Source organism: Pseudorca crassidens, chromosome 12 (genome assembly GCF_039906515.1).
Source record: "Pseudorca crassidens isolate mPseCra1 chromosome 12, mPseCra1.hap1, whole genome shotgun sequence".
Lineage (NCBI taxonomy): Eukaryota > Metazoa > Chordata > Mammalia > Artiodactyla > Delphinidae > Pseudorca > Pseudorca crassidens.
In genome coordinates this window covers 82,501,035-82,523,227 of record NC_090307.1, presented here as the reverse complement: position 1 = coordinate 82,523,227, position 22,193 = coordinate 82,501,035, and the positions used below count along the sequence as shown (strand labels likewise).

General features: G+C 40.4%; 1 protein-coding gene across 1 annotated transcript in view; it reads right to left on the bottom strand.

Moving 5' to 3' along the window:
• LOC137204070 (uncharacterized) overlaps positions 1 to 22,193 on the bottom strand; it is a 70,473-nt gene that overhangs the window by 14,811 nt on the left and 33,469 nt on the right. Inside the window, exons 3-4 of the mRNA XM_067701396.1 lie at positions 18,158 to 19,190; positions 11,668 to 11,877 (exon numbers count right to left, since the gene is read on the bottom strand). Coding sequence (XP_067557497.1) covers positions 11,850 to 11,877; positions 18,158 to 19,190 — 1,061 coding nt within the window. The 3' untranslated portion in view covers positions 11,668 to 11,849. The remainder of the gene's footprint in view (positions 1 to 11,667; positions 11,878 to 18,157; positions 19,191 to 22,193) is intronic.

Sequence of the window (22,193 nt, the reverse complement as noted above, 5' to 3'; positions counted from 1 at the left end):
GCTGTCAAAGCTTTATGTACCCAGCAATTCCCTATGTGTATATCCTACAGAAATGTGTGTTCAGGTCTATCAGAATAGATGTCCAAGATTGTTTATAACAGCATGATTTGTTAATAGCTAAAACCTATAAACAACCATTACCAGAAAAATAGGTAAGTTATATATTCACACAATGGAATACAATACACCAAAGCAAATGAATTACCTAAGCTACAAATATCAACATGGATGAACTATAAAAACAAAATGTTAAGCAAAAGAAGTGAGATAAAATAATTCACACTGTATGATTCCATTGATGCAAAATTCCAAAACAGGCCAAAAAACAGTATTATTTACAGATACATACTTAGCAAGTAAAACTCACTAGAAAGCAAAAGAAAGGAATGATTACCATAAAAGTCTGGATAGTGGTTCCTCTGGAAGAAGGTGGTTGTACTGTCACTATTTGCAGATGACATGATATTATATATAGAAAACCCTAAAGACTCCACCAAAAAACCATTAGAATAAACTAGTTCTGTAAAATTGAAGGATATAAAATCAATATATAAAAATGTGTTGCATTTCTATATACTAATAATGAATTATCAGAAAGAGAAGCTTAACAAACAATCCCATTTATGATTACATAAAAAAGACTAAAATAGCTAGGAATAAATTTAACCAAGGAGGTGAAAAACCTGTACATTGAAAACTATAAGATATTAATGAAAGAAACTGAAGAAGACACAAATAAACAGAAAGATATTTCATAATTGTAGATTGGAAGAATTATACTGTTTAAATGTCCATACTACTCAAAGCAATCAACAGATTCAATGCAATCCATATCAAATTACCAATGGCATTTTTTACAGAACTAGAACAAAAAAATCTTAAAATTTGTATGGAAACACAAAAGACCCCGAATAGTAAAGCAGTCTTGAGGAAAAAAAATGGTGCTGGAGGAATCAGACTCCCTGACTTCAGACTATACTACAAAGCTACAGTAATCAAGACAATATGATACTGGCACAAAAACAGTAACATAGATCAATGGAATAAGATAGAAAGCCCAGAGGTAAACCCACGCACCTATGGTCAACTAATCTATGACAAAGGAGGCAAGGATATACAATGGAGAAAAGACAGTCTCTTCAATAAATGGTGCTGGGAAAACTGGACAGCTACATGTAAAAGAATGAAATTAGAACACTCCCTAACACCATACACAAAAATAAACTCAAAATGGATTCGAGACCTAAAGGTAAGACTGGACACTATAAAACTCTTAGAGGAAAACATAGGAAGAACACTCTTTGACATAAATCACAGCAAGATCTTTTTTGATCCACCTCCTAGAGTAATGGAAATAAAAACAAAAATAAACAAATGGGACCTAATGAAACTTAAAAGCTTTTGCACAGCAAAGGAAACCATAAACAAGACAAAAAGACAACCCTCGGAATGGGAGAAAATATTTGCAAACGACTCAACGGACAAAGGATTAATCTCCAAAATATATAAACAGCTCATGCAGCTCGATATTAAAAAAACAAACAACCCAATCCAAAAATGGGCAGAAGACCTAAATAGACATTTCTCCAAAGAAGACGTACAATGGCCAAGAAGCACATGAAAAGCTGCTCAACGTGGCTAGTTATTAGAGAAATGCAAATCAAAACTACAGTGAGGTATCACCTCACACCAGTTAGAATGGGCTTCATCAGAAAATCTACAAACAACAAATGCTGGAGAGGGTCTGGAGAAAAGGGAACCCTCTTGCACTGTTGGTGGCAATGTAAACTGATACAGCCACTACACAGAACAGTATAGAGGTTCCTTAAAAAACTAAAAATAGAATCACCATATGACCCGGCAATCCCACTACTGGGCATATACCCAGAGAAAACCACAATTCAAAAATACACATGCCCCCCAATATTCATTGCAGCACTATTTACAATAGCCAGGTCATGGAAGCAACCTAAATGCCCATCGACAGATGAATGGATAAAGAAGATGTGGTACATATATACAATGGAATATTACTCAGCCATAAAAAGGAACGAAATTGGGTCATTTGTTGAGACATGGATGGATCTAGAGACTGTCATACAGAGTGAAGCAAGTCAGAAAGAGAAAAACAAATATCGTGTATTAAAGCATATATGTGGAACCTAGAAAAATGGTACAGATGAACCGGTTTGCAGGGCAGAAATTGAGACACAGAGGTAGAGAACAAACGTATGGACACCAAGGGGGGGAAAGCCGTGGGGGGCTGGGGGTGGTGGTGTGATGAATTGGGCGATTGGGATTGACATGTATAAACTGATGTGTATAAAATTGATGACTAATAAGAACCTGCTGTATAAAAAAAGAAGAAGAAGAAGAAAGACTTAAGTTTCTCAGATCTGTGGGTTTATACTTTCCAGGAAGTTTGGATAATTTTCAGCCATTACTTCTTCAAATATTTTTTTCCATACTCCCCTCTCTTTTGGGAATCCAATTACACATGTATTAGGCCATTTGAAGTTGTCCTACAGCTAACTGATGATCTTTTCATGTTTCAATGTAGATAATTTCTACTACTGTTTTCAAATTCCCTAATCTTTTCCCCTGCGATGTCTAATCAGCAATTAATCCTGCCAGTGTATTTTTCATCTTGGACATTGTAGTTTGCATTTCTAGAAGCTCTATTTGGATCTATTTTATATATTCCAAGTCTCTATGTAACTTCTGAACATACAGAATACAAGTTATAATCACTCCTTTAATGTTCTTCTCTGCTAATTCTAGTGTGTGTCAACTTTGGGTCAGTTTCAATGGATTGATTTTTCTGCTTGTGGATCATGTCTTCTTGTCTCTTTGTATCCTGATAATCTTTGATTGGATGTCAGACATTGTAAATTTTACCTTATAAGGTGTTGGATATATTTGAATTCCTAAAACTGCTTTTCCCCCCCTGTAACTCTTTTTGAGTTTTGTTCTGGGAAACAGTTAAGTTACTTGGACATGGTTTGATCCTTTTGAATCTTGCTTTTAAGACTGTCAGGCAGGTCCAGAGCAGTGCTCAGTCTAAAGCTAATTATTTCCTACTATGAAACCAAGACCTTCCTGAGTAATCCACCCAGTGCCTAATGAAGTATGAAATTCTCGTGTCTGACTGGTTCCTGTTCCTATCACTGTGTGAGCACTGGACATCATTGCTTCTAATTTCTTCAAATTCCCAGTCTTGACTAGTTTGTTCACATGCTTGTGCTGGTCAGTCTGCTGAGTATTCAAGGGAGAACTTCTGTAGATCTCTGCAGTTCTCTCCATGTATCTCTTCTTTCTGATACTCTGTCCCATGAACTGCAGTTGCACTGTTCTCCCTAGACGCACAGCTCCATGTCAACTCAGGGAGTCTACTGGGCTTCACTTCACTTCCTACTCCTGATGCCAGAGCCTGGAAACTCAAGGCAAAATGGGTCAATTGCAGGGCTCACCTCGTGTTTGCCATCCCTCAGAGATCACTGTCCTTCATTGCTTGATGCCTGGTGTCTTGAAAACTATTGTTTCATATAGTCTCTCTGTTTTTTTAAGTAGGGAGGTAATCTGGCCTCTGTTACTCTAGCTTGGCTGGAAGCAGAAGTTCCCAATATCGTTTGCAAATATTTTCTCCTGTTCAGTAGACTGTCTTTTCATTTTGTCAGTGGTTTCCTTTGCTGTGCAGAAGCTTTTAGGTTTAATTAGGTCCCTTTGTTTATTTTTGCTTTTGTTTCTTTTGCCTTATGAGACAGATCCTAAAATATACTGTCACAATTTATGTCAAAGAATGTTTTGCGTACGTTCTCTTCTAGGAATTTTATGGCTCTAGGTCTTACATTTAAGTCTTTATCTATTTGGGGTTTATTTTTGGATATGGTGTGAGAAAATGTTCTAATCTCTCTGTTTTACACGTAGCTGTCCAGTTTTCCCAGCACCACTTATTTATTTTTAAATTTATTTATTTTATTAATTTATTTTTGGCTGCATTGGGTCTTTGTTGCTGCACATGGGCCTTCTCTAGTTGTGGCAAGTGGGGGCTACTCTTCGTTGTGGTGGGCATGCTTCTCATTGTGTTGGCTTCCCTTGTTGCAGAGCACAGGCTCTAAGCACTCGGGCTTCAGTAGTTGTGGCACGAGGGCTCAGTAGTTGTGGCTTGCAGGCTCTAGAGCACAGGCTCAGTACTTGTGGCGCACAGGCTTAGTTGCTCCGCGGCATGTGGGATCTTCCCGGACCAGGGATTGAACCCGTGTCCCCTGCATTGGCAGGCAGATTCTTAACCACTGTGCCACTAGGGAAGTCCCCAGCACCACTTATTGAAGAAACTTTCTCCCATTGTATATTCTTGCCTCCTTTGTTGTAGATTAATTGACCATTGGTGCCTGGGTTTATTCCTAGGCTCTCTATTCCGTTCCATTGATCTATGCATCTGTTTTGGTGCCAGTATCATGCTGTTTTGATTACTGTAGCTTTGTAGTATAGTCTGAAGTCTTGGAGGGTGATACCTCCAGCTTTGTTCTTTTTTCTCAAGATTGCTTTGGCAACTCAGGGTTTTTTGTGGTTTTATTTGAATTTCTGGCTTCTAGCACAAGATGATGTCTCAGGCTCAGCCTGTTAAGTTCCTACTCTAGACTTAGAATTAGTCATTTCTCCTAGCAGTCCTGGTTCCTTTTAGTTGGGAGTGATATTTAGGAAGTAAAATCTGTGCATTAGGGGTACTTATTACTATTAGTATTTCATTGCTTCTAGGACCTCTGCAGACAAAGCTAGGAAAAAAAAAACATGATGAACTGCACTCGTCTTATATGTTCTGATTCTGGCTTGTCTATCTATCCTAACATTTTTGACTCTTGATTTTTCTGATGTTGACTTCTTGCCTGACTATTCTTTACAGCTGTCTTCTCGTGTCCACTCTTTTGTTTTTATCACACTTGGTATAGCTACTAAAGCATGTCTTGCTAAATACTGAGGTGCTACTATTTTTGTCCCTGGGGTGTATGACACTGCATGACTTTGACCATGAATCTCATTAAACAAAAAGGAAAGGATATTGCCATTAAAATAACGTGTAGCAACACTTACTTGCTGAGCACTAATTTTATAATGCCACAGCTCTGTTAATTATTTACCTATGAGTAACTGATTTAAAAAAAGAAATCAAATTTTCTGTTTTCTATATCATCAAATTTTATAACCTTCTGAGCATTAGGGCACAGTGACTGGCACTGGAGATACAAACGAGTCAATGACAGTCTTTAGCATGAGTAGGAGTAGTATATACAATACAACTGCTACTTACTAAGCCAGGAAGTATGCTAAGAACTATACAGTCCACAATGCTAACAACCCTGTAAGGTGTATAGTATGATTCTGGTTGTGTTTTTTTTTTTTGCAGTACGTGGGCCTCTCACTGTTGTGGCCTCTCCCGTTGCGAAGCACAGGCTCCGGACGCGCAGGCTCAGCGGCCATGGCTCATGGGCCCAGCCGCTCCGTGGCATGTGGGATCTTCCTGGACCGGGGCACAAACCCACGTCCCCTGCATTGGCAGGTGGACCCCCAACCACTGCGCCACCAGGGAAGCCCTCTGGTTGTGTTTTTAATAATCTCTATTTTTGTCCACATGAGAAAAATGTGCAGTTGCAAACTCTGAATCTCAAGCAACACAGCTAGTAATCAACAGAACCAAAATAAACCCAGATTCATCTAGGGCCAAAACTTGAATCCATCTCACTATGCCACATTGCCTCCTACAAGGAGTGATGATGGATGAAACATGCCCTTACTTCAACGTGGCTTAAAGTTTTCGCTTATCATTCCACAGAACCTCCTTTCAGATACTGACTGTGCCACTCTGGTGGAAGAAAGGCTTACCTGAGAGGTTCCTCCAGTGGCTTGGTGTCATTCTGACAGGCTATCCCAGAGACTCTATTTTGCTTAACGCCTTTACTGATGAAGGAATTAAGATATTTGTAACACTGGCTGCTGACACTCAAGTAGGCAAGAACAGCTGTCACAAATCCTGGTTTCATATTAGAATAGTAATTCTCATCCTTGGCCACATATTACAATCACCTGCTTTTTTAAAGAAATATCCTGATGTGCAGATCACATCCCAGAGCAATTAAATGAGAATCTCTGGGGATGGGACCCAGGAATCAGTATTCAGTGCAAAAGCTACCCAGGTGATTCTTATGTGCAATCAGGGATGAGAACTACAGCTTTAGAATAGGGGAACAACTTCTGCTAAGCAGCTTTGGTAATTTGAGGGTGGGGGTGAGAAGCTTCCAAACCCAAAAAAGATGAAACCAAATGAAATGGATAGATACAAACAGCATTTTGAAGTCAGCAAGGAATAAGCATAGAAAGAGGTGTTTCCAAGAATCCATACAGTCTCTGTTCCAAGGCAGTTTGAGTAAAGAAGAGACTGTTATTAATTTAGCCTGGTTCAGGAAAGTTAGAATTTTCACCTGTATGGCTCCAAAGCCTATTAAGTCACACTAATCCCTAGTAGTAATAGCTGTCACTAATTGAGTACCTAGTATGGGCCAAATGCTTTAGCTTCTAAACAACATTATGAGGTAGGTCTCTATTTTACAGAAGATGGATAAAAAGATAGCTTAAATTTATTTCTAAACAAGTCATCTGGACCCAACCATGATCCTTGGGGGACACTGAATTGCTGTAAAAGTGCACAGAAAGCGCTGCGTGTAGACTAAATACATCAAGTCATTAAATGCTGTTGTGATTACAGAATATAAAACCTTCTAGGAGTATTACTAATTCCCTGTCATTTTTATTCTTTTTATTAACCTGCAGATACTAAAATGACACCTATTATCATGTGAGAGTATACAGTATCTTTTTAATATTAAAAAAGGGTCCTCTTTTTGTTGAAATTGGAACTCTCAGACATTGCTGGAGGAAATGTAAAATGATACAATGTTCTTTGAAAAGCAGTTTGGCAGTTTCTTAAAAAGTTACACAGAGACATACCAGACAGCAATTCCACTCAAGAGAAATGAAACAAATGTCCACACAAAGACTTGTACATGAATCAAGTTCATGTGCACAGCAGCACTATTCATAATAGTCGAAAACTGGAAATAATCCAAAGTCCATCAACCGGTGAACAGATAAACACAATACACTATATCCACACAAGGGAATACTATTCAGCAATAAAAAGGAACTATTCATACGTGCTACGATGTAAGTGAACCTCACAAACATTATGCTAAAGAAGCCAGACACACAAAAAACCACCTGTTGTCTGATTCTATTTATACAAAATATCCAGGAAAGGTAAATCAATAAGATCAAAAGCAGATCAGTGTTGCCCTGGGGCTGAGGGTGGGGGTAGGGGTGGGAGTAAAAACTGACTGCAAAGGTCATCAGGGAACCATTGGCGGGGGCGGGGTGGGGGGACGGGCTAGGGAAATGTTCTAAAACTGGTTCACAGTGATGGTGGCACAATTCTATGAATCTGCTGAAAATAACTGAATTGTACTACCTTGTAACTATTCTGAGGCACCTCTTGGAGACCTACGGCTCCTCAGACCATAGTCTGAGAACCACTGATCTAAACTATGGCTTTCCAAGTTATGTCAGGTGGGGGTTTTCCCACCCCATATACTTTTCCATATATAACCTTATAAGAAGCCTCAGTAAACAGATACAGTTTATCTTTTATTAATATTGAATACGTTATAAGTTTAACTGTATTAAGATTGATAAACTCATTAAAAATAATTAGGCCTTCTAAAAACAATTTGAAATTGGAGGACAATGATAATAGCAGTAGATTTAATCAGTATTGATGTATTTGTGGATTTAGCTTTGATTTTAAAGTATTGAACACAATTTTTTAAATTCACCCAGTGAAGTAGTTACAAATGCTACCCGTTTTTACGCAGCTCATGTTACAACAGCATCATATTATTTAGTTAAGCAGAAAGCAACGTAAGCTGGCAGCACAACCTGAGGCACCAATGGTCTTTCACCTGTCTAATATGGCGTTCATCTCAAGAGAGCACGTGATATGTTTTTTGGTAATGGTTCTTCAAAGTGTGACAAATGTTTTTAAAACACAATCAAATTTGCAGAATCTGTGAAAAGCAAACATTTTACCAACATTTTCTAGTCTAGTCCAGCTAGACTAGAAGTTCTTTTTCAGTTCTAAAAACTGTGTGATAGCATTGGATCACTGTCCTGGACGCCAATGAAGAGCAGTGAAGAAGACGCTATCTGAGTCAAACATTACAGGCTTTTCTGCTGACTACGTTTATTCATTGAATACAGATACTTTATTTTTCAAGGCAACAATATTCAGGGGCCAGAACTATAGGTCAGCAAGCTTAGGTAACAAAGGAGTATAGAATTTGCAGCTAATTTTTTTTTTCTGTGCCAGGAAACTCCAACCTTATTACCACCTGCAATCCATCTGGCAGGTACAAAACTTAGAGGCCTCACCTCACACCATGCAGGCGCAGCTCATTTAACTCTGTTTTCATCACTCCAATGCAATATGTTAAGCTGCCTACAGGGACCAAGGGAATCCAGATGTCAATTAAGAAAAAAAAAAGGCCCACTGCCATTGTATTAGGTCAAACCTAGCAGCATTAAGATCTACTCCCATAGTGATTCATCTGAATCTTGGGCCTTGCAAACCGCCCACCCCCAACAAATTCAGACCTAATATGCTAGAACCTCAGGCTCTCCTCTTTCGCAAAAGATAATCAGAACATGATACAGTTGTAACTAACAGAACCAACCTGAAGACTCCTGAATCAGGCATGGCTCTCTATGCATAAATAATTAAGAACAGGCTCAAATAATCAAGACATGAATCTACCAATAAAAACACCCATATGCTGAACGAACAAGCAATTACCACCGTAATGTGTTTAACCTACTAATTAGCAAGAGTACCCAACTGGAAAAAGCTGGAAATGCTGTCTTCACAGAGGAGAGCTCCTATGTGCAAAAGCCCCTTTTCTCTCCTAGCTGAAGTGAGCCTCTCAACAAATCCTTCTCAATCTTTGCAGCACACCCTTGATGTAACAAACTGCTAAAAATAGACCCCAAACCTTTGGATTCATTTTACTCAGTGACTCTGAAGTTAAGGGGCAACCAAAACAATAACTTCCAGCAAATATCAACTAAAAAACAAGCCAGTGAGATGGAAATACATGTGAGGTTTTTGTTTCTGACTACCTGTCCTTGAAAATATACAAAAACCACTCCTGAAACCAGTGGTTAACCTGTAACCAGTGCAAAGCCTTGGGCAATGTCACTAAACTTCTGATGCTTACATAGATGGACCTAGAGATTATGATACTAAGTGAAGCAAGTCAGACAGAGAAAGACAAATATCACTTATATGTGGAATCTGATTAGAAAAATGATACAAATGAACTTATTTACAAAACAGAATCAGACTCACAGATCTTGAAATCAAACTTATGATTACCAAAGAGGAAACGTGGGGGGAAGTGATAAATTAGGAGATTCGGTTGGGAGTAACATATATACATTACTATATATAAAATAGATAACTAATAAGGACCTACTGTATAGCACAGGGAACTCTACTCAATTTTCTGTAATAACCTATATGGGAGAAGAATCTTGAAAAGAATGGATAAGTGTGTGTGTGTGTATATATATATGATTCACTTTTCTGTAAACCTGAAACTAATACAACATTGTAAGTCAACTATACTGCAATAAAAATATTTTTACAAAACTATAAAAAACCCCTGTGATGCTCAGTTTCCTCATCTGTCAAATAAAGGATAAATACCACTACTTCCATCACAGAGTGGTAAAGAGATCAGAGTGCTCTCTCTACGTCACGCTAATATTTGCTTTCTCCGTTTGTCTCTCTCTCGGCCACCTACGTTTCACCAGATCAGAAAGCAGAGTTGAGTTGGCTTCTGCTCACATTATTTTGTAACATGAACTTAGCTCCCAGGAATAATTTCCTCTTAAATTGTTCTGGTTTCTTGTATTCCTTTCATGTCTCCATAAGAAACACTTGTTCAGGGTAAGTATTAAATAAGTGTTTTTGAACAAATAAATCAATCTGGCCAGGCCTATTTGGTTAATCTTTCATGAATAATGAATGAAGACTCAAAAACCTATAAAATCTTATGAGAATAGAGATTCCCTCCCCAGTTGCTGAAAAAGGTCTTATTCTTTACTTTTTTGGCCAAGCCACGCGGTATACAGGACCTTAGCTCTCCGACCAGGGAGCGAACCCGTGCCCCCTGCAGTGGAATCGTGGCGTCTTAACCACTGGACCGCCAGGGAAATCCATGAAAGAGGTTTTAGAACTGAGTCAGAAAGGCTATTGAGTTGGCCCTGTAATGACTTCTTGAAGAACTGTCCAGCTCCTCCTTTCCAGCCAATCAAATGGTGATTTGATTCCCTAGCTGAGAAACCTGCAGGCAAGATCTTTAGCTCCACCTACTACCTGAATTCTCACCTTCACACACATTCTGATAGTTCCTGCAACTAGCTGTTTTCCAAATTATTAGGTTCCCCCCTCCCCTACCCCATCTCCTCCAGGACCCCTTGTTCATCCTCTCCTCTGTACCTCTCCTTCTTCCTCTCCCTTTCTCTAGTGGTAGCATTTACTTTGCACTTCCTTGTGAGGCATGAAGGTTTTGACCAGTCTCAGGGTGCCCACGGGAAGAAACTATGAAACAAACTAGTGAAATAACTTCATATGCTGCTCTAGCTAAGCCTTTCCCAGAGACCTAAGCACCAAACACTAACCATGCAGACAAGGGCAGTGCTCTCATGAGAACGTTAGTGCTTAGGGATGAGATCAGAGTAGAAGTTCTTTTTTTTCCTCTGGTAACTGAACTCATTTTCAACACATGAGAAAGACTGAGGTACAACAATAAATCCAGCTCTTAATTTTCAAAACTAGGTGGGTTTAGAGACCAGGGAATTATTAACAACATTCATGCATTTGTTAAAAGGTATGTTCTGTATTTAAATTAGATTTCCACCTATCCACCCCTCAAACACCTTCTTTGCAATGATTTTACAGTCTTGACTTTGGTTAATTATTACTTCCATGACACCACCTTATAAAGGTACCAAAAGGAACTTTTACTTAATGTGGAAATAAAGAGAACAAATTTTAAACACAGATACACATGCCTCCTTTCATATTTAAATAATATGAAATGTATATTCACAAATGTAACGTCAATGAAAATAATTTGCTCTAGAAATTTTCCCCAAGCTTTTCAGTTTAAAGATGGCACTGTTTAACATTTGAACTAAATGCATTAACATAGCTTTACCAGAAATAGATTTTCTCTAGGTGAAAGAATCATAGACTTTTAGCGCTATAAGGAACATCAAATCATTAAGCAAACTCTTACATTTTAAGAATGAGGAAACTCCCAAGTTAAGTGATTGCCAAAGTCTCACAGCTGGCTAATGACAGGCAAGGGTCTTTTCTCCTGATGCCTATTTCACCACAGCTGAAATTCTTATAGGTGAAAAATACTTCATTTGTTGATATCAATACCCAAGGCAACAAAAATCAGAACTACTCTTACCATATAAATGGTTGACATTACACAAAAGCTGTTTCAACTTTTATTATTTTATTCCATAAACTCTTAGCTTGTAACTCACCCTGAATTGAGCCAATAACCTTTGGTTCTGTTCTGATAATTCCTGGACAGCCTGTGTTTGTTCTCCATCTACTTCCCATAGATGAACTTGCTGCCTCTCCAACTCATCCTGAAGCTCTTTCACATCATTCTCCAGCTCAGCTTCGCATCCTTCCCACTCCCCTTCTTGGTTCTCAAATCGTCTTAGTTCACGTTTCTCTTGTTCCAGTTGCTGAGTGATAAGTGAAGAGGATTTCAAAACTGTTAAAAATTCCACTCTCCTAACTTCTCTTTTTCCTAGTCCATCAGCACAACAAAACACTGTCACGTAGGAAAAGTTGCACACTTCACAGCTGCAAAAATATTCCCTTCTTCTAGAGAAGGGAAGGCTGGTTTCACAGAGAATGCCTTTCCTACAGAAAACACTTAATGTTATTATGTTTATTCTTGTCCTTGGGCATAGGGGTTCTAGACTTAGGAACTCACTTGAAATTTAGTAAGTCATCTCTTAGTTGGTGAAATATACATCTAAACAACTTACAATGAGTCCTTAAGAAAGCTTCTTTTGCTGTCAGCTATTGTGCCTGGCATAATACCAGGCACTTAGAATCACAGAATTTTCAGAGATAGAAAGAATTACAGAGATCCTTCAGATTAACCACCTTTTCTTATTCAATACAAATGAAGCAACAGAAGAGTTTTAGTAACAATCTCAAGGTCTATACTACCAAATGGGAGAACTGGGATTGGTGCCTCAGTCACTTGACTGTTTAGTGCTCTAACGCACAACTTAATAAATATTTGTTGCTATATATAGCATTGTATTTCAAAATCATTAAGGCAAGTTCAGGTTCAGGCCTACTTTTGTTAAATCATGGCCTATTAGCCTTGCATATTTATTTCTGATCCTTTCTTTTCTTCTTGAGTGCCTGTTATGGGCTAGCCACTGTGCTGGGTCATAGTGATAGCAAAACAGACATGGTCCTTGACTTTATGGAGTTTCCATTCTAGTGGGACTGATAAAAGTAGTAAGTTGTACAGTGTGACAAATGGTATGTAGGAAAAGTACAGATGGTTTGAAGCAGCAGCTCAATAGAAAAGAACTCTTTTGGATTGAAGGAAATGAGAACATCTTTTTGCTTCTGTGAGAGAATACAAATGCCTCTTTACAGAGGCAAGTACGTTCCCCTACTTACAAAGGACAGTATGTACAAAAAAGTCAACTCTGTACCTCAGGGAGTATATGAAATATATATGAAATGTAAAGCAATGGTCCTCAATTTTTGGTGCTGTCAGAAAATCTCTGGTATTTTTTAAAATATATCTACCTGAACACCAGTTCCAAAGATTGTGATACAGTTAAGAATGGTATGAGGCCTAGGGATGCATCTATCTACCTATCTCTCTATCTATCTATCTATCTACTTACCTATCTAGGTTCTACAGGAAATTCGGATGCACTGAAGGTTGATATCAAGTACTGAGATTGTTTCAACAACCTAAGACGAGCATTTTAATCTTCTCCTTCAGAGTACTCAGACATCTTTTCACCCTGGAAAACCACGCTCTTATTCTACCCAAGTTCTCACCTTTCAAATGTTTTTTGGAATGCCTCTTTTGGAAAGTCTTAGGGGGCAGTATATAGTTATACAAGAAAAACAGTCCCATTACTTCACATCTGAGATGTGTTTAAAAAGAGATTATTCTATTTCATCCTGCCATTTTGTTCCCCTAATTTGATCTGAGTGACTTGTGAATGTTTCTTAAAGTGTAATTTACCCCCCAAAGATGAAAATTTACTGTGACAGAGCAGTCAGAATAATGTGCCAAAAGAAAAACAGTGATCCAAAATTAAAATTCTGAGCACATTAAGCAAAGGCAGTTTTCCCTGAAATAAATGTATGCCCTCCAAAGTTGACCACTTCAAGGGAATAACTAATTTGGATATAGCCACTCGATTTGTTGAAAAAGTCACATTACAGTTATACTTTATACGGCCTCAGTTTGGAACACATGGGAAAAGGAATGACAAGAGAGGGACTTGTACTCCTCAGCATGAGAATTTTCTGATCTATGCTTTCCTCATTTTGCTGAACTTCCAAAAATGAGAATGTTTTAGTCACTGTACAAACTTCAGAAAGATGAAATGCAGAAGCAAATGCTAATTGCAATCCTAAAACTGTGACACTTGCTTTTATTGAGTTTTTCCAAAATGGAAAAGATCAAGCAGAAGGCTACAGCAAGAACTCAGTAATCAGTGCTACTGAGAGGCCAGATAAATCAGGCTTCTCTTCTAAAAGAACAGAGAGACTTAAAAATATTCAGCAAACAGCTGTTGGTGAATAGCCCAACAAAGTAACTAAACCAGTCTAATCTACTTGGGGGGGAGGGTTGAGGACAGGTGGTGCTGATCAGTCTATTCTGTCCTTACATTTCTTTGGACACGTGACAAACTTCCCAATTCAGGTTTCCCCATACTTTGAAAAAAAAAAATCAAAACTTAATGAACATACAGAATTTAGCCTTTTGTCTATTTTGAGAAAAGAAAGTTTCCTCCTAGAGTTATATTTTCAATTAAGTGCTAAATTAACCAGTAAACTCTAGGCAGAAAATCAACAAGTGTGGAGGTTAGGCTCTGCCCATGCTATTCTTTGTTTCTCAGGGTTATATGGTATTTTAAAGTTAATATCTACACCTGAAACTAATAAAATAATGTATGTCAGTTATACCTCAATAAAAAAAGAAAAAAATACCAAAACTGTCAAGGTCATCAAAAACAATGAAAATCTAAGAAACTGTTACAGCAAATAAGAGACTAAGAAGATCCAGAAACTAAATGTAAGGTGGTATCCTGGAACAGAAAAAGCCATTAGGCAAAGTTTAAGAAATCTGAATGAACTAAGGACATTAGTTAATAATAACATATCAGTATTGGTTCACCAATTATGGCAAGTATACCATGCTAATGTAAGATGTTAATAATAGAGAAACTGGGGGCAGGGCATATGGAAATTCTACCATTTTTCCAATTTTTCTGTAAATCTAAAACCATTCTAAAAAAAAAGTTTATTTCAAACTCTGAAAAAAACAAGTTAGTATTATTAGCCTACCTAAAATTGGTTGTTACAGAAACAGATTTCTACAAAGAACCAAAAAAGCAATACTATTCTCATAAGTCTAGTATATGGTTCTTGAAAAATACAAAGAAAAAATACTACTTTTTAAGTGGACCAAGCACCAAATGCAAATAAGGACCCCTGCGTTTGCTTACCTAAATCTACTACCTCATTATGTAATCATTTTCACCTTACTTGTTTTGCCTCTTTAAAAAAAATAGTGCTAGAATCATGAGAATTGGCCTAGGGAAGGGAGAAGAAAATGTAATTAAGGGAAAAGACTACCTTTGCAGTAAAGGATAATTCACTATCAGCTAGAATGGGAAAAAGGGGGATCCTGGATATTAAACACGTATTTTTAAAAACTAAATATATAATCTCTGAAGAAAAAAGTGTATAAATGCAAGTTACTGTTTTAGTTCATATTCTGGGGGAAAAAAACTAAGGACCTGGCTGGATATGTTTTAAAAGCAAAAGGGCTAATTGTGTATGCAGAAGAAATAAATTTTTTTTTTTTTTTTTTTTTTGCTGTACGCGGGCCTCTCACTGTTGTGGCCTCTCCCGTTGCGGAGCACAGGCTCTGGACGCGCAGGCTCAGCGGCCATGGCTCACGGGCCTAGCCGCTCCGCGGCATGTGGGAGCTTCCCAGACCGGGGTACGAACCCGTGTACCCTGCATCGGCAGGCAGACTCTCAACCACTGCGCCACCAGGGAAGCCCAGAAGAAATAAATTTTTTAAAATGCCTTTAGATCTTTAAGCATGTGAAAATTTGATTCAGCGAGTGAATAAAATACAGTATAGTCAGTTTAAGGGTGGAAAAAATGACCAAAACCTTACGGCCCCTCAAATTAATTCAATCTTCATTTTAACCCTAAGAGACACATAACTAAAAAACTTCTATGTTAGTCTTTAAGCCAATAAAGACTTTAAAGAGTATGCCTTTAATGAGAGAGCAGTATAAGATCAAGTACCTTATGTTTTAAATGACAAAACAAAAGCTTAGGTTTGGCGTACAGAACTGGAGAGGTATTCAATATTAGCCAATGAATAAGTAGAAAAGATCTTGAAAATGACTTGTTGGTCCTGAACTTAGAAAGGTGCCAATTTTGAAGTCATAATGAAGCAGATGGGACTAAAACCAATCTCATTATGTAACAGTCAAACCAACATTCTCTCAAAGTCCACTCATGTATTTATCTTTCAAACTAACTTATGAGAAAATGTGTTTGACTCCACTGTCTAATAGTTTGTAGAAAATTACAAATGCTTTCTAAAGTAAGGGCTGGTTCTCTACTGCTAAATGTTGAATTTAACTGAAAATCTAGCAGAGTGGCTGTATTAAATTTTAGAAAGAATTTGTCCAAGCAGACATTCTAAAATCAAGGCTGCTTAAAAAACATACTTGCAGGCATCATTTGCAAGGGAAAATTCACTTGCAGGAATCAAGTGAAATAGTCCCCTGTGAATCAGATCTGTCACTCTCATTAATACTAAAAGAATTAACAAGGAGCTCATGACAATACCTTTATAAGATATTTTTAAGTTTACTTTTTAAAAAAACTAAAATTTAATAACTTTCAGACATACCTAGCAGAAATAGTATAACTGAACCATCTCATCAATCATTAATATTGATCAATATTTCACTTTTTAAAAATAAACTTTTTAAAACATTACTTTTTAAATTGTGGTAAATTATACATAACCTAAAATTTACCATTTTAACCATTTTTAAGTGTACTATTGGTTCAGTACATTCACAGTGTTGTGCAACCAACCTCCAGAAATTAAAATAAACTTTTAACACTAGAGCTCATATGCTGACCTGAGAGGAGTGAAGATTTTTTTAAATAGTTTTTTTAAAAATTAATTAATTTATTTTTGGCTGCATTGGGTCTTTGTTGCTGCATGCGGGCTTTCTCTAGTTGCGGCGAGCGGGGGCTACCCTTCTTTGCGGTGCGGTGCGCGGGCTCCTCATTGCAGTGGCTTCTCTTTGTTGCGGAGCATGGGCTCTAGGCACGCAGGCTTCTGCAGTTGTGGCTCACGGGCTTAGTTGCTCCGTGGCATGTGGGATCTTCCCGGACCAGGGCTTGAACCCCTGTCCCCTGCACTGGCAGGCAGATTCTTAACCACTGTGCTACCAGGCAAGCCCTAAAATAGTTGAATAAGAGTTTTAAACTATTTTATTATTGTCTATCAAGTCAACAGCAAAAAGTCAAATGTAACTTATTCTTTTACAACAGAACCTTTCTTGTTATAGAATTTGAAGATCATTTTCCTTTGTTGAGGATATGTATAAAGTTTCCAAATGGAACCCAGGATGTGTGTAACTGCACGCTCGGGATTACCCTGAAATCTATCACCAATCAAACTGACTGATACGATGTTCCTTTCAAGTTAGCTGTCTCTTTAATCAAGTCCCTCACTGAAGGAATTTGAAATCACAAGCATACATCTATGCAGTAGTACTTCTATATAGAGACTGTAATTGAATCTTTTTTTTTTTTTTAAGAAGACACCTTTTATTTCTAGGCCTCTACCTCAAGTGAAAATTCAACAATTCAGTTCACTGAGTTGTGTTTTGGCAGTCTACCTACAGGTTTCACAAACCACTTTTCAGAGAGGTATCTCAGGAGTTCATCAACTGGCAAACCTAATTAACTACAACTAGGCATTCAAGTGAACTACAGGGTACTCATTGGTTTCCTTTTTTCTCCCTGATTTGATATGTCATTGGACTACAGACACATTTCTTATTATACAAAAGTTTCTGAACCTATATTCTGACCGTTCAACAAGTAGCAGTGATATGGGACCAGACTAGGGTCAATTTCAGACCTTATTCAGGACTGTACTATTCTCTTGTAACTAAGAATAAGAACTGGCTGCAACCAAACTGAGTAACAACAGTAAATGTACAGGCAGAAAAGGACAAGTTAAAGTTATACGGTTCTCATAGGTTGCATTTGGCCATCCAGTTGCATGTGTGAGACCCAGAACAGAAACAGAAAAGTACTGTTTAAATACATATAAAAACTGCGGTCCAAATTAAATCCATAACCGTTGGTCACGTGATGAGCCCAGGGTGGCCTGATTTCTGTAATGGAACCAAACCTCCTAATCCTTGACTATTTGAAGGCTATCTAAAGCTCCTTTGGGGTCACTTGTTTCCTTCCTAGCTGCTGCGAAATTAAAACAAGGGGCGTTAACTCCAAAGCTGGAAAGCTTTAGGCTAACACCCTGATTAGCGATTAACTACTTCTCTGAAAACCTGGAGCATGTTTTAAGCCTGGAGCATATGCCCGGCTTTCTAATTACTCTGTGTGCAGGCATCACCTCAGTGCTGTATAAATTAGCCATACTGTAAGCTCTACTTTAGATGCTGTGTGTAGTACCTATATAGAACGGCCCACGGCGGTTGGAGCCCTGCATGGACCCATTTGCTGAGCAGGGTGGGAAAGTTAGGTGGGTTCCATGAATGACCTCGTCTGATAATCCATAACCCCCATTCCACCTCCCTTCCAGGCGGTTTTCTGCGAGGTAGGATGAGCAACGAAGGGGTGAGGTGGGGTGAGGTAGGTGAGTGGCTTCCGAAGCTACCATGGGTAGCTGTCCCTTCCCCGTCCTCCACCCACCCCCGGAGCGACGTCCTCATCTCCAGCTTATCTGTCAGCTCCTTGTGCATCTGCTCGTACTGCCGGCTCATGTCCTGGTTCCTCTCGAGCAGTGCCTTGCCCACTAGGGCCGCCAACACCAGATCCTTCTGCCGGATCACCGACAGCAGCTCGGGATCCTGGGCGGGCGGCGGCGGCGGCGGCGGCGGCTGCAGTCCGGCCACCTCGGCTAGAGGCCCGGGCCTGTCCTGAGGATGCTCCCCCGGGTCAGACGGCCGTTCCCCGGCCGCCAGCAACGCCAGCTCCTCTAACGCCAGTTCTAGCTCCGCGGGGCCCCGGGGAAGGAGATGAGGGCGGCGGCGGCAGGACTCACGACTGCGACCGCGGCGGTCAGCTAGGTGCAGCAGGCGCTGTTCGGCTCTGAGGGTGCTGAAGCGCGGCCGGCTAGGCCGAGGCACAAGGCAGACGAGGCCCGCGCGCGCCAGGCCACAGTGGGGAGGGGCCCCGCCGCCTCGCCCCGCCCCTCCCGCTCGCCGGCGGCGAGGGTCCCCTCCCCCGCCCCCCGGGCTCAGCTGCTCATAGGGCGCTGGGGAGGAGGAATGGGTGGCAAAGGAAAGGCTGAGGAAGGGAAGACTGAGGGGGCACGAAGCGGGAGGGATGTTGCAAGGAGGGAGCAACGGGTTTTCATCCGCCCTGTTGAGCTCCACGTCTCTCGACTCGGCGGCAGCCCCAGCAGCAGCGGCGGCGGCGGCAACGGCGGCTCCACATCGCGCGCCGCACGGCCCGGCCAGGTACTTCCTGCCAGCCTCTGCTCCTTCAGTTCACCGGGCCGGCCGCACCCCGCCCCAAGCTTCCTGCCGCGCCCCCTCTCCCCGCCCCTTGCCGGCTTCTGTCGCGCGGGGGCACCTGTTCGCTGTGCCCGCGAGGGATTCAGCGGTTCGTGGGTCTTCTCAGCGACGCCCAGGAGGCGCCGACGGCCTCAAGGCCTGCGCTGCGCGCGCCACTTGTGGAGACGCTGGGCTCATCACTAACGGTCCGGGCAGCTCCCCGGCGCAGCCACGCCCCGGGCCTCAGGTCCACCTCGGGGTGTGGCCCCGCCCCCAGCACGCTCACCTCGGGGTGTGGCCTCACGCGCACCTTGGACAAGGCCCCGCCCCCAGCCTCGTTCTCACCTCAGGCACCGCCTGGACCCTGGCCTCGCTCCCGCTTCTGGGCTGGGGCGTTTCTCTGTGTTCGATGGGTCTCAGTCTTAGGTGGTCTCCAAGGGGACTGAGGACATTCCTCCAGCCACGGATTTTGAGTCTGAGCCCCCGCGAGAGCTAAGCAGTCAGGAGATGGAGCCCTAGAGAGCCATAGGAGAAGAGATGACTTCAGAAACCCAGCATCTTAATGCTGACGACTCAGGGATATAAGGGACCAGCTGCCTTGGAGATCAGCAGCCCCGAAAGAAAGGGTTTATGTTGACAAATAAAGGAAAAAAACTGCTCACAGGGACTTCCCTCGTGGCGCAGTGGTTAAGAATCCGCCTGCCAATGCAGGGGACACAGATTCAAGCCCTGGTCCTGGAAGATCTCACATGCTGTGGAGCAACTAAGCCCATGCGCCACAACTACTGGACCGGCGCTCTAGAGTCCGTGAGCCACAACTACTGAGCCCACGTGCCACAACTACTGAAGCCCACGTGCCTAGAGCCTGTGCTCCGCAAAGAGAAGCCACCGCAATGAGAAGCCTGAGCAACGAAGAGTAGCCCCCGCTCACCGCAACTAGAGGAAGCCCACGCGCAGCAAGGAAGACCCAACACAGCCAAAAATAAATAATTAAATAAATTTTAAAAAATCACACTGGAAGATCATGATTTATGTGATCTTCTTGTGGTTAAAGACACAGGTCTGCCATGTTTACACTGCCTGCCCTACCCTGGGGGCTCTAAAAAAAAAAAAAAAAGTTTGTTTCAGCTATTTATTCTTCCTTGACACAGACTTGCAGCCTATCTTTCCCCAAAGGTCTTTGTCTTGCCTTCCTTAAACTCAATGGTCCTACTCCATTAGACTTGCCTGTTATTGTAAGAATGAACTATTACAATGCTAACTCTACTTTCTGAAGATCTTTCCTCACAATGTTCCCCTGCCTAACCTGACTAGGAAGTGATCATTTTCTACTACAGGTGTGGCCCTAAGTACTATCTTCCTGTGAATAATCAAAGAAGACCAGCCCAAGTTTGGAGAACTATTAATAATAGTGATTCTTACACGTTTTGGTCCCAGAATCTCTCACTCTTAAAAATCAAAGATCTCAAAAACCTTTAGTTTATAGGGGTTTAGATATATACTGTATTAAAAATTAAAACTGAAAAAAAATATTTATTTAAAATACTTATAATAAACCCATTACATGTTAACATAATGTATTTAATGAAAAATAACTATATATTCCCAAATCAAAAAAAAATGAGCAAGAGGAGTGACATTATTTTTTATTTTTGCAAATCTCTTTAATGTTGGCTTAATTGCAGAAAATGGATTTTTATATCTGCCTCTCCATTCAATGTAGTCATGTTTCATTTTGGTTGAAATATATGAAGAAAATTTGGTCTCCCAAAGATTTGGTTGGGAAGAGGAGGAATATTTTAACAGCCTTTTCTGATTGTTGAGGGTATTTTTCCTTGATAACATACCAAAACTCAACAAGTGATAGCAATGTGGAATCAAAAACCATATCAAGGAAATCCATTGATCTTTCTTCCACTTGAAGGGCTCTTTTACCCATGTGTGATTGATTCTTTTTTATTGTTTTTTTGTGATTGAGTCTTTCACAGTATGTATCAGTCATTTGGAAAATACTAGTTCCCTAAGTTATGCAGATCTTCCAAATATTTTTACATGTCATTATACTATATATTAAAAAATCCCATTCATTAATATCACCACTCTCTCATCAGAAGAGTCTTCACGTGTTGGTGAGCTATCAAGCTCACTGAGGTGGATTTGAGTTTTCCAAAATTCTTATTTCCACTGCAAAGCTCCAACTTTATCATTGGTAACCACAGTGTCTATTGTTTTCCTTGAAGTGACAGTCTTTTTTTTTTAATGAGTTTGGTCTTTTTTAAGATTAATTAATTAATTTAATTATTTATTTTTGGCTGCGTTGGGTCTTCGTTGCTGCACGCGGGCTTTCTCTAGTTGCAGCGAGCGGGGGCTACTCTTGGTTGTGGTTTGCAGGATTCTCATTGCAGTGGCTTCTCTTGTTGCGGAGCACGGGCTCTAGGGGCACGGGCTTCAGCAGTTGTAGCTCGCAGGCTCTAGAGCGCAGGCTCAGTAGTTGTGGCACGCGGGCTTAGTTGTTCCGCGGCATGTGGGATCTTCACGGACCAGGGCTCGAGCCCGTGTCCCCTGCATTGGCAGGCGGATTCTTAACCACTGCGCCACCAGAGAAGCCCCAAAGTGACAGTCCTGCTACATACATTTTTGAGAAAATATCTGCCAAATACCCAAACCTGAATACCATTGTCTGTCTGTCATTCATTCAAGCAAAAATGGTGTTCCATGAAAAATGTGGCTAGTTCAACTCCTAACTCAAACGGTGGTGCAAGTGTTTTCTCTCAATACAGCAACGTACTTACATATGCAGCAGAAGTGCTTTATGGATACTTCCTGTTTCATCACATGGAGTATTAAAAAGATACGTACTCAAGGATCAGGATTTAATAAGAGTACTGCTTTGTCAGGCACATTCTCAAATCAAACTAGCTTTTTTTCTTCTTGTGAGCACATAGTAGTGAAGAATAACACATCAACCAGTACACTTTGGTACCACTGCC